The following is a 12,524-nucleotide window of genomic DNA, read 5'->3' as shown; positions in this document are numbered from 1 at the left end:
ACTGTATATAATGTCTTTAATGTGCATTAGAACAAGTGACTGCTTTAAAGAGCAAACTAAAGACTTGAGTCGACATGAAATCAAAACCAACACTTTTATGAAATGAAATGAAGTTACTTTTATTGCAATAACTTCATTAGATAAAAGTGTTGGTTTTGATTTCATGTCGACTCAAGTCTTTAGTTTGCTCTTTAAAGCAACCACTTGTTCTAATGCACATTAAAGACTTTGTTCCTTTTTTATCTTCTCCTCTGCTCTAGACATCTAATTTAACCTGTGCTTGAGTGCATCCATAGATATCTTATCTCTTATGTGGGTAAATTGAATTACCATATAGCCTCTTGAGAGAGGAACTGGGACTTTGTTCTGCATCAGATTCATTGAATACAGCAGCTGCGGAGGGCATTTGCATTCTCACAGGAAGAGCCTGATCTCTACATTACTGTGATGTTGGTAATGATAATCACAGGTTCATTTTCATTAATGACAGCATGCTGTGACGGAAACCAATCTCAAAATGTTCTGTAAGATTCAAACTTTTTTATTAACTCCCTTTACCTGACGTTAATGGGAACAAACCCAGTCAGAATGGGTTTATATGCTATTTACAGTTGTTTAAGTTGGTGACAGGGATTGATCTATTAAAAAAAAAGCAAGGAAAACAGGGATGGAGGAGACAGCCCTATTGTTTCCATTTGTCAGTTTGCATAGGTAATTGGCCCATTACAAGGCTCTTCCCCGAGCCCAGCGGGCAGCGTCACGCAGAGTCGGCATGACAGCACCGCCTCTCTCGCTCGTACTCTTTTATGTAATTCCGAGCCTGTCATCTCATTGAGCCAGTCTTCCGTGGGTGCTCGCACTAACATGCACTTTGGCACAACATAGCAGCAGTGCGGCCCCATTCTGACACGCATGGCCGTCTCTCTGTGCCTTATCACTACATTTTCTTCCTTTCTTCACCTGTTTGCATGTCTATGTAGTCCATCACCATCAAATAATCTTCTCATGCTCACTTACTGTGGCAGTTTTCTTTGAACTATCTAATTCTCAGACAGTCTCAAAATATGGTCGATACTTTGCAGGAAAAGCCAGTTGAACAGCTTAATTGTAGGATTTTTTTCTCTTTCTAATAAGAAAAAAAGAAAATACATTTGCACAAGAGAGTGGGCAGCTATTATAAAAATCTTCGCAATAAAATCTGACAGAATATATTTACATTTGGTGACATTAAGGCATTAAACAACGCTGAGTATTTTTGGCAAATTATTCATTTCATTAAAGCAGGGCTGCGTCATTCGCCTTTGACATTTTTCATCTGATTGGCATGTTTCTCTTTTTCATTATGGGATGCACGGTCCTCTCAACAATGACAGAAATGGCCAGGGGATTTGGCCGTTGTGCGGCTGCTATCTTCCACACCTCCGTCCATTGCTCCAAAAGCCCAGCTCCCTTTAATTAATTTTGTTATCTCCTCTTGTAAGTCCCTGTGACCTTTTGCGGCACTGCGTTCCATAGAATTAAATAATTGAGAAGCTTTTCAGAAGTTATTGACACTGTGAAGGGCATATTGAAGAACAAAAATACTATCTCGTTTCAAACTGAATTGGCATGCTGCTTTCTAAGACACTGCCTCGAGGCAAGGCAAATCACAGCTTTTAGACCACAGTAGAGGTTGTTAAACTCTGAAGCAAGAATTTTTGAGTGAGTTATTTCCAAAATAATTTAAGTTATAGTGCTGGAATGTGCTCAGAGTTGTTGAGGAACATTATTAGTTGGTTTCCGTTGAGATTGAGCCACTATTCACTCCATGCAGGCTGTGTTATAGTGAAGGTGAGGGGTCTTCAATGCCTCATGTCAGAGGCTATTACTTCTCTCACCGGCCTGTCACTTCCACTTTGCTTTGCATTTTCCTCGCCAGCTTTTGCAATGGACAGATGGAAGCTGGAAGGAGAGCGTCTATACCAAATTGTATTTTCTGTGAAATAACATGCATGACATATTTGCCATAATGAGAAAGTCGGTGCAGCGGGCGATAGCACCGGAAGAGAGATGAATTCAAAGAGCATGTGTTTACACAGCGATGGCAAAGGCTTTCACTCTAGGGAATATTCACACTTAAGCAACCCAGTGCTTTTTTCCCACTCTCTCTCTTTCCATCTCGGTCACATCCCACTCTCACAGTCTGAAGTGCCAAAGGAGGAGGAAACCAGGATGAACTGGAGAAGAGCCTGAATAGCCTTGACTGTTTTGCCATTGCAGTTGTCAGGATGTTGCATGTCTAAGCTTTGCTGGCATCACAAAGCCAATAAGACGGTGACAACACAAATTGCAACATTTCTTTTTATTTCAGCACCTTTATCTTACAACTCTGATGCCTTGGGGAAGTGGAGGCCAAGTGTTTAGCACTCCAAGCTGGATCAGTCAACAGAATTATCTTCATAAAGAGCATATTCCTTGAGTTTGCACTGCTGATGTGCATTGCTTCTGGTTGTTAACCTGTTTCACTTCTACTCCAATTGCATTTAAACACATAATTACTGGGTCATTAAAGAGTGATGATGTCCATTGCACACTAATGTATGTCCAACCCTGAATGAAAGAGCATATAGCTTCCTAATCAAATCTGCTCGCTGAATGTGTATGCCACACTTCACAAGATTATTTTTATTTTTTATCATTAATGTGATGTTAGCTAATTTAGTACCATTAGATGCTTAGCACAGATGGACAAAGCATGGCCTGTTTGCTTGTATGAAAGGACATCTATTAGAGTACTGTGAATGGAGATGGTAGGGAAAAAATCACAGCTATCCTTTTTGATATGTAATAGTACCATGATACTATTATATACTATAATAGTAATAGTAGACATGTGGCCTGTTGCATGAAGCTAGCTGAACAAACTCGGAGTTTCAGAGTAGGTTTAGAGTTGACAAATCCAGATAAATCCAACCTGGTTTAGAACCTGTTCAGCGTTCTCACAAAGCTCAGTATAAATGTTCTTTGTCAACTCAGGTTTGATCCAGAGTTTGTGATTTAACTCTGAAGCGCGTGCGGCAAACAGTCAATCAAACGGAACATGGAGAGCATCAGTTTGATTCACTTCTCTCAAGAGAGACAGCGCAAAATTTATTGCATCAGATACATGTCACTTTGCTCACAGCTGATTGGTCCAGTTTGGGTTTGTGATCTCTGACCCAGAATAAAACCTGCTCCGGAGCAGGTTAGCTGCGTAGCGCAAGTTACCATAGCAATGAAACCTGCTAAAAACTAATCCACCTTCATGAGCCTGAAAAACCAGAGTTTGCTCAAACTAATCTTGAAATTACCTGGGTAGAAACTGAGACCAGCTTTTGTGCAATGGTCGAATAGTTTTTACTCGAGTGCAAGAATTTTTTTTTGTGATGTGGTTTTAGGTACAGTTTTAACAAAAAATATTGACATTACAAAAAAATAGCTTTAGAAAGAAATATTTTATTTGATTCCACATTGAAATGTATTACACATTTGGGTGGTTTCCCGGACAGGGTTTAAATTTAGACAGGAGAAAGCCTTAATCTAGAACAGTTAAATGTGTCTTAAAGAATGGCTTTCTGAAACACAGATTAAGTACAGATAACTAACATCTGGACTATGGAGTGCTGAACTAAAATAAAAAAAGATTAATTTAAAACCATCTATAAAACATGGAATAAACCAAGAAAAGCTTAACATTGCATGGAACTGAGAAGCAAATCCAAGGAAAACAATGACAGCAGAAAAAAGACTGCAATCAAAAAAATTTACTGAACAAGCAAATAGCAAAGAAAAACTGCTCACATCAGCTGTGGAATTTACGAAGCCCCTAAAGGGACATGGTGAAGGGAAAAAATATGAGATAGGAGAAAAAATTATTTATCAATGCTTTTGCGTTCTATCTCACAAATGTTTTGCGTTCCCTCAAGAAACATTGAGTTCACAAAAATGTTGTGAGCGAATGCAAAGTTTCCTACTCTAGCCACTCCGAACAGGAATTGAACCAGGGTCTCCAGCACGAAGGCAGACGCGCTAACAAGGGCATTAGTCTCTAGCGTCAGTCGCTTGAGGCCAGGGAAGTGAAGTTTACGTGAACAGCTCTTACTAGCTTGCCTCTGTTACATACATATATACACTGCCGTTCAAATGTTTGGAATCTGTACGTAAAAAAAAAAAAAAGACTAAAATCAAATAAAAAAAAAAAAAAATGAAAAAACATTTTGATAGTATTTTATTTCCTCCAAATGGAAGTTTTTTTTTTTTAGAAAACGTATAAACTGTTAAAGGCCGACCTACTGTAAGTAGATCTACTGTAACTATCTGAGGTTGTTAATCGATAGTCTATGTGTTTGTTAAAGTCATCAGTATGCATTATTTAAACTTTTAATACATAATTAAACATTCAACATAATATATTTGTCTATATAATGAAATGCAGCAGGGAGATCGAGGCCTTTTCTGTAACTCAGATTCGCCCGTGAGGCTGAGAGAGAGATCTCTCAGCCTCATGTATTTCTCAATTTTGGGTTGCATCTTTTCTCTTTATTCTAGAGCATTTGATGTTTTGTATCAATTATCTTTGAATTGATTATGAAATTGGCATGATACTTTTACCTGACATAATAAATTGTTACATTTGATTATTCTAACTGACTTTGACATTATTTTCATTGAGTTAAACGGAATAGTCAGACATTTGCTCATAATTAATGATCTACAGATATCATTAAAACCTTTTCATTTATGGAGTCAGATGAAATAACGAGAGAATACATATTCAAATGTATTGCATTTAATAAAAAAATACTTTGCCTCGAGAAAAGGACAGTAACACGTTAAGACCTTCCGCGCTGGTCGGACGCCGGACTTTGGGCCGATTTAGCGTGAGCTTACTATATACACACTATATATATATACACACATACTAGAATAATATATAAATACTGAGGAATTGCAACCTGTTCTTGACTTAAATGAAGATTCCTTTTTCCGTTATTCTTGCTTTGTTTCACGTGTCCTACATTGAGCACTTCTCCCTTGCAGTCCTTTTTATGAGGCACCTGAAACATTTAATCTGGAAATTGCCTTGTAAAGAAGACCTTCATGTTCAATTATGTCTGTGACATCTGTTATTACAGCTAATTCCCGACACCTGCTCCCGCATTTTCAATATGCTTTTCAGCTCATAATTGAGCGAGGCCACCATTAATCTCCATCAGTCCATTTCCATGAGGAACCAAGCCGTCTCTCTTGTTCCAGATTAGCCTTTAATCAGGCCTGCTTAGCCCAAGGGCACGGAGGCCCAGACATTGAACAGAGCAGCAGGGAAGCCCCCTTTTCAGTTCAAGACTACAGTTTCAGTTAGCTTTGCGCTCCTTACAGTAGTGGGTGGCTCACGTCAATGTATAGAAGTGAGACTTAGAGCCTGTTCTGGATTGCAGACCATCAAGAAGATTATACAACCTCAATAGACCACACTTAATGAACTGAATTTGAGTTGATCATCATCCATTGATTCATTCGACCCCATCCACATGCGTTTTGCCCTCATTAGTGGATAATCCAGTTTGGATTTATAAATGTATATCTGCTTTGATCAGACCACTTATCTTTCCAGATTGTATCTTTCTTTTTTGTGATTCTGGCAATTTATGGGAAAATGGAATTACAGGCAATTTATTCTTCTGATCAAGGATAACTAAGCGATGATTATATTTTATAGAGTGAAACTGGCTTAACCAAGACTACAATTAGGAGTAAGGCAAGCCGAGAGTATCCAAGGGTTTGAGCTTGCCAACTGTGCCAATGTGTGTCCTACTTAATTCAGAGGCAGAAATCTGTGCCCCACGTGGTGCCATCATCTAGGCTAGATTACTTTGAGCTGCTTCCAGAATGTGTTGATCACTATCAGGAGTCAATTGTGAAATCTAACAAATTGTGTCTTGATGTTCTCAGTGGCCCAAATTAACTTGTACATAATCCAGAATCCATCAAAATGCTTCACTCAGATTCATTTGATAAAGAGAGCACAACAGATGTAGCTTCATTATGAAATCATGTAACGCTGACTATCTGTTTATCACTTGTAGCATATACTTTTTCTTTTTAATGGTTTCAAATATTCAAGTAAAATTTTTAATTAACCCAAAGATGGATGAAAATTCTGTGTTCAAAACCCAAATGAATTTATTTATACACAAATTATCTGTTGTTTTCCCATATAATGTAACTGTTTTATTAATATGTTGAGACTGATTTTAGGCTGTTTCTCAATTCTAAGACTGCAAAGAACGGACATGCATTCTCGTGGAGACCGGTCATGCCAGGCTACCTTGAAAGAACGTACTCTGAAGGACACAAGGACACAGAACTCATCTTTGTGAGAATTGAGATGTGCTGTGATCGTGTTGCTCAACTTAGCGTTCAGCACAAATAATGCAGTGGGACAGCACCATCCAGTGCACAATAACATCACAGATGTCATAACCTATTAAAATATTTAATTACATGATTGTTTTTATTTTATATATGTTTATTTCACATGAGTATTTGTGTAAATTAATATGTATAATTAATGTATAAAATTGACTCTTTGTCAATATTAAAATTATTTTAAATATGCCAATTAAAAAGTATGACAGGCTTTCTCCAGGTATTAGAACTTTATTAAAATTATGCCTAATAAAACGACAAATGTTTACTTTCACGAGCCGTCACGTATTTGCAAGCTTTCAGCTCTCATAAGTGAAAACAAGAAAAGTTTAAAGCTTACAAGCCACCGTACGTTGTCCGCCCACAATGATTTTTGAGATTTTTAAGGGTTCGATTCTCTCAAGTCTGCACTCAATGCATCCTATCAAGAACACATCCGGGGTACTTTCATGCATCCTCTGTACTTGCGTTTTTGAGGATTGGAACTGTTTTTTGACAGTTGATGATGTAGTACGCAAAACACAAGGACGCAAGAACGCTTAAGAAAGCACTTTGAGAAACGGCCTGAATGTCATCGCAGGGTTATGGCATCAGTCTTTTGATCTTTCTTTTGTAGACTGCTCATCTACGGCCAGTACTGCAGCCATATGGAGAATGCTCAGAAGACACTGGATGAGCTGATTGCCACACGGGAAGATGTCAAGTATAAAGTGGAGGTAGGCTCTTACTATAATCAGACTCATCAGTTGATTTATTGTATGGTACACAGATGTTATTTATGGCTAGGTCACACTACAGGATTTTAAGCCCGATTTGCAAGTCAACGAGCTCGCCGACAGGTCGGGCTGTAATCGCGTGCAAATCTGCGGGTGATCCGTGCTCGCCAATCTTTAAGTGTGAAATACTTAACGATGCATCAAAAACGCTCGCTGACACATCGCCGACGCCAGACAAATATCTAGCATGCCAAATATCTGTAGCTGTCGGCCGACTCGATTGCCTGTGGTGTCACATGTCGCGACGAGCAACAGCCAATGATCAGCTTATGACATTACAAAAGCCTTTTGTATTTGTAACCGTCGTTGCCAAACCACAACAGGCAGCTGCTTTTTCATTTATAATGTTTTACTCACCTCCAACTCTCTCTGACAGACAATCCCTGCTGCCCGCGTGTGCTTATCCATCCTTTCATATTCTTTTTTTTTTTTTTTTTTTAGGGTTCTAAACAGATCATTGCGCAAACTATATATTATATTATATTATATTATATTATATTTTGTTAGATAAATACCTTAATCAAGTTAAATTATTTGCTTTTCCCCCATATAACATGTATAAAAAATATCTATATTTGTATTATTTATATATATATATATATAATACTTTTTTTTTACCGCCAATTTTGTCCCACCATCCATTTTCAAATAGACAATGCGCCATTGGAATGCGCCATTTCCCATTCCACTTCTTGCGCATGTTTTCATGACAAAATGTGGTTTTGGGACCGGATAGAGTCGTTGGATGTAGTGTGTAACCCCCTGTTGTCGATCATTTACGTAGTGTCACATAGTGTGAACACCACAACGACTTCAAGACTCCAGAGCAAGTCATGTAGTCTAAACAGCACAGTGATCTGCCGACGTTTAAAGTTGTGTAGTGTGAACTAGGCATTAGTAGTATTAATTAGTAGAAGTGCTTGAAATTTCTAAAAGCAGTCTAATATTATAAATTTTAATGGTATTTTGATGTTTCATGTATGCAGTGTCATTTATACTGTGTATTTACTAAATGTGGGTGTGTATGTATGTATGTATGTATGTATATAAATATATATATACTATAAGCTATTGAGCATGATTAATTTTTTAAAGTGATAGTTCACTCCAGAAAATGTAATTTTGTCATTTTATTTTTATGTATATATATATATATATATATATATATATATATATACACAAGTAAAAAAATTAATCATGCTCAATATATCTACTAAACAACGTGCAGGTTTCACTCTCTCAGTTAAAATGTATCATCAGCCAGTGCAGAGACACTGCCTCAAAGAGACTATTTTAACAGCTCTTTCTCCCAGAAACCGCTCCAGTGGTCAGCCCCTGCACAGCGTTCGCTCTCGGCAGACTGCTGTTGACAGTTTTGGGACATGAACTAATTTTACTCTGTGCTAATGCTGCTCAGGATGAAGGACTACAGGGCTGTTTTTGTGCCTGCCAGTCTGAGGCAGTGTGGGTTACTTTAATGACTTCAAAAATAAATACTGGCGAGAGAAGCCATTATTTCCAGGCGGGATTAGAGAAGATTACAGATGAAATCACAGCAACCACAGTTGTGGACACACTTGTTGACAAATTCACATAATTATCATTCTGTTATCTCACACACAAGAAGGGCTCTGTAATCTAGTATAGTCCATTCAGAGTGCAGTTACGAGACCTTGTGGAAAGAGACGAGAGCCTCTTGTAATGGATTAGTCAGAGATCCTTCATCAGGAGGGAAGTGGAGTCACTGACAGTCATAGAGATGATGAACCTCTTCCTCAGGCTATTCTGAATGTCAAGTGTGACATTTGGGTAGTCTGTCCTCCTTGCTTAATTGTCACATGAGAACAGGGAGATTAAAAATGGAGATTAACGCATAAACTGAAGACAACAAATACACAGTGCAGAGGAAAAGATAACATCTGGTATACAGTTTATACCCTGGACACAACATGAATTTTTTATTTGTTATTGAATTGTTAAATGACTGTTTTTGATCTTATTGTGCATGATTATTTACTGTTGAAGCCTGTTTCGACCTCAGTAGAAAAAAAGATAATTGCGTTTAATAAATGAAGTAAAGTCACATTGTGAGATATAAATTTGTAATTATGAAAATGTAAAGTTGCAGGTGTGAGATATAAAAAAAAAATGTGTGTGTGAAAACAGGTTTCTATAGTATACACTATTTTAAATAAATAAATTACCATAACCATTGATACAATTTGGGGAAATTTTTTTTAACCAATAACTTGTTTCAAGTCCAATGATTTTTCCATGATCCAATGAAATCCTAATCAATAAAAGTCTTGCTTTACATTATTTTTCACCATACAATTTTGTTCTACTCTAAAATATGCCACATTCTTGAAGGCCGTCTTCAGTGATTGTCAGTTTAAAATACTACTACTTTTTTTAGTGTGTTCCATATTTTTTCTGGAGTTTCCTTTTAAAAACTGCTTACCTGTTGCAATAATCCTCGTTTACAGGAGTGTACCATGAAGGTCCAGGAGGGAAAGTTCAAACTGCAGGATCTTCTGGTTGTCCCCATGCAGAGGGTCCTTAAATACCACCTTCTGCTTAAGGTGAGACCCACTACTCATCAACAATATTATGAGCTCATCTCTCACTAAGAGAGTTTTAAAAAAAAATGAAGGAGCCAGTTCAACTTCCATTTATTCTGGTTTGAGGTTTGAAAGCTGCTCTGCTGCACAGCACCTCCTGTGAACCCCAAAACCTTATAAAACATTCAGATCATTTTACCTCATCCAACAAGACCCATGTGGCTCTCCACTCTGCCCAGCCACTGCTAATAGAGATCATGTATAAAACAGGACGCCCTGCATGATACAAACCATCATTAATTCACAACACAAATTAATAATGGATACAGAGAGTGTGACGTGACAGAAGGGCAGGATATAGGGAAGTGAGCACTGGGTGGTGGATACAGTGACACTGTTTAAATCAGCCATGCTTAAATCATATTATCCGTACCCCATTTCATACACTCCAATCCAGGGAGTGCTGATGTGTTTGAGATGGCACATGTTTGTTTCTAAATGGTTTGCTAAATCTAACAAGAAGTCATCCTTCCTTTGAGGACATCCTCAATAATTTTATATGATAAATATGTATACAATTATTTACATGTATATACATCGTTAATTGGAAAATGCAATCAGTGCAATCACTTGCAAACAATTTTATCGACAATTGTTGGGCAGCAATGACAACAATGATTCAGTGTGCTTCTATGTGTATTTCTTTCCAGCTAAATGATATGATAATACAGTATATCATGCATATTTACAAGTTTCTTTGCGCGTCTATGTTTCCGTCTGTGTGCGAGTGTGCGTGTACAGTATGTGAGAGGCAGAAAGAAAGCGTGCTTTCCATTGATAATAAAAGGTAATTTAGTGGGAAAAACACAGAAATAGTCAAATATCACCTGGATGTGTCATCGTGAGTTTAATCCCTTTTACCATAAACAGACCTAGGGCCCTATCTTGCACCCAGCGCATTGACTTTGTACACCGACGCATGTTTCATTCCTATTTTGCACCCGCGCAAAGCGCGCTTTTCCCTCCACAGAAGCACGTCGCTAAACTAGGGAATGAACTTGCGCTCCCTGGGCGGTTCAGCGCAAAAAAGGAGGCGTGTTTTGGCGCAAACGTTCCCTGGTGCTATTTTACTGTTCCATAAAACAATTGCGCCACTGGCCAGAAAAAAACCTAGTCTAAAGTCAGTGGCGCGTTGCGCGTTGTTCATTATGCTATTTTAAGGGCGCACGCTTGACCATAATGTATAGAGTGCACAACGCTCATACACTGTGATTCTCTAATCTACACAGAAGCAGCAGTTTTCATTTTTGCAAATCATATTATTACAAACGATAGATAGATAGATAGATAGATAGATAGATAGATAGATAGATAGACAGACAATTTATTATAAATATAATAATTTATTATAAAAGCATACATCTAGCTTACACATTTACCCACATTATTATATGCCTGTTTAACCGAAGCTGATTTGGGTGTGTTTCTCCCATCCCCAATGTCACTTCTCTCTCTTTTACGGCCGTGACGAGAGCGTTGGTCTCCTCGGCTGTGAACCGCTCTTGGCGCGCGCCTGGCAAATCCGCCGTTATAATAGCAATACGCCAAGGAAAAAGTGCGTCTGCTCTTAAAGGGAATGTGAGATGATGCTCTGATTGGTTTATTTCACGTTACGCCCAAACCACACCTATGAATAATGAAGCTACTTCAGACCAACCCCTTTTAGATTTGCGCCCGGCGCAAGAGTCATTTATCCCGCCGGGAAAATAGCAACAGCGCCAAGACCCGCCCACAAAGTTACTTGCGCTTTGCGCTTTGACACTTGCGTTTCAGATCGTTAAAATAGGGCCCCAAGTGTGTATGTGTGACTTATTATAGTGTTGTGTTTCCGCAGGAGTTAGTAAGCCACTCTATGGATCGTCCAGAGAGGCAGCAGCTTAAAGAAGCACTAGAAGCCATGCAGGTGTGAACTCTGATAAAACCCTCATATACACCTTAATATCCCAATACAGTGTTTGATGTCAAGAGTTGGTTTGTAATATAATTATCCCTTAAAGATTTTTTTTATATATAAGGATCTCCGGGACTGTGTATTTTGGGGGACGAGTTGCTTGGGAGTTTTTATCTAAGTGTTTTACCTTTGTCTATTTATCTGTCTTCGAAGGACCTGGCCATGTACATCAATGAGGTGAAGAGAGACAATGAAACCCTGAAGAAAATAAGTGAATTTCAGAGCTCAATAGAAAATCTAGTAAGTGTTCATGAAGTTGTGTGATACACTGGCATAATCAATGCAGAAAGAGTGCACACGTTAAAGTTTGGCCAGTAATAATTCATTTTATGACCCTGTTTGATTAAAATATGGGCCTTATCTACCTGTGCATTATATTTTTCATGTGTATTTCTGTCCAGTTAAATGCTATGCTAATATATCATGCATATTCAATGGCCAACCTACTGTCTGTTCTGTTGAGGTAATATCGATACTGAGAACATCACAGCTGGTATCAGAATCTTGTAAATTGACCTAAAGCTAATTCATAGTGCCTTTACTTTGTGCATTTTTTTTTTGGAGGATTGCAAAAATCAGGTTGGACCCCTCTATTGTGTCCTTTACAAGACTTATGATGTCTGAGGTCATGCACATTTCAGCATGCTGGCCAATTCCTCTTTATCCCCAAACATTTAGTTGTTTACAAGCCTCCACCTGCCCCCCATCTGTCATTTCTGTTCAGTAAAA

General features: G+C 38.2%; 1 protein-coding gene across 4 annotated transcripts in view; it reads left to right on the top strand.

The window, feature by feature from the left end:
• Positions 1-12,524, top strand: part of vav2 (vav 2 guanine nucleotide exchange factor) — a 199,123-nt gene that overhangs the window by 170,380 nt on the left and 16,219 nt on the right. For all 4 annotated transcript variants that reach the window (XM_084386492.1, XM_084386491.1, XM_084386494.1 and 1 more), the window contains exons 9-12: positions 7,064-7,163; positions 9,710-9,805; positions 11,679-11,747; positions 11,949-12,035. In XM_084386492.1, coding sequence (XP_084242618.1) covers positions 7,064-7,163; positions 9,710-9,805; positions 11,679-11,747; positions 11,949-12,035 — 352 coding nt within the window. The remainder of the gene's footprint in view (positions 1-7,063; positions 7,164-9,709; positions 9,806-11,678; positions 11,748-11,948; positions 12,036-12,524) is intronic.

Source organism: Rutilus rutilus (genome assembly GCF_951802725.1).
Source record: "Rutilus rutilus genome assembly, chromosome: 18".
NCBI lineage: Eukaryota > Metazoa > Chordata > Actinopteri > Cypriniformes > Leuciscidae > Rutilus > Rutilus rutilus.
The sequence above is the reverse complement of the archived record's forward strand: the minus strand, read 5'-3'. Positions and strand labels throughout refer to the sequence as shown.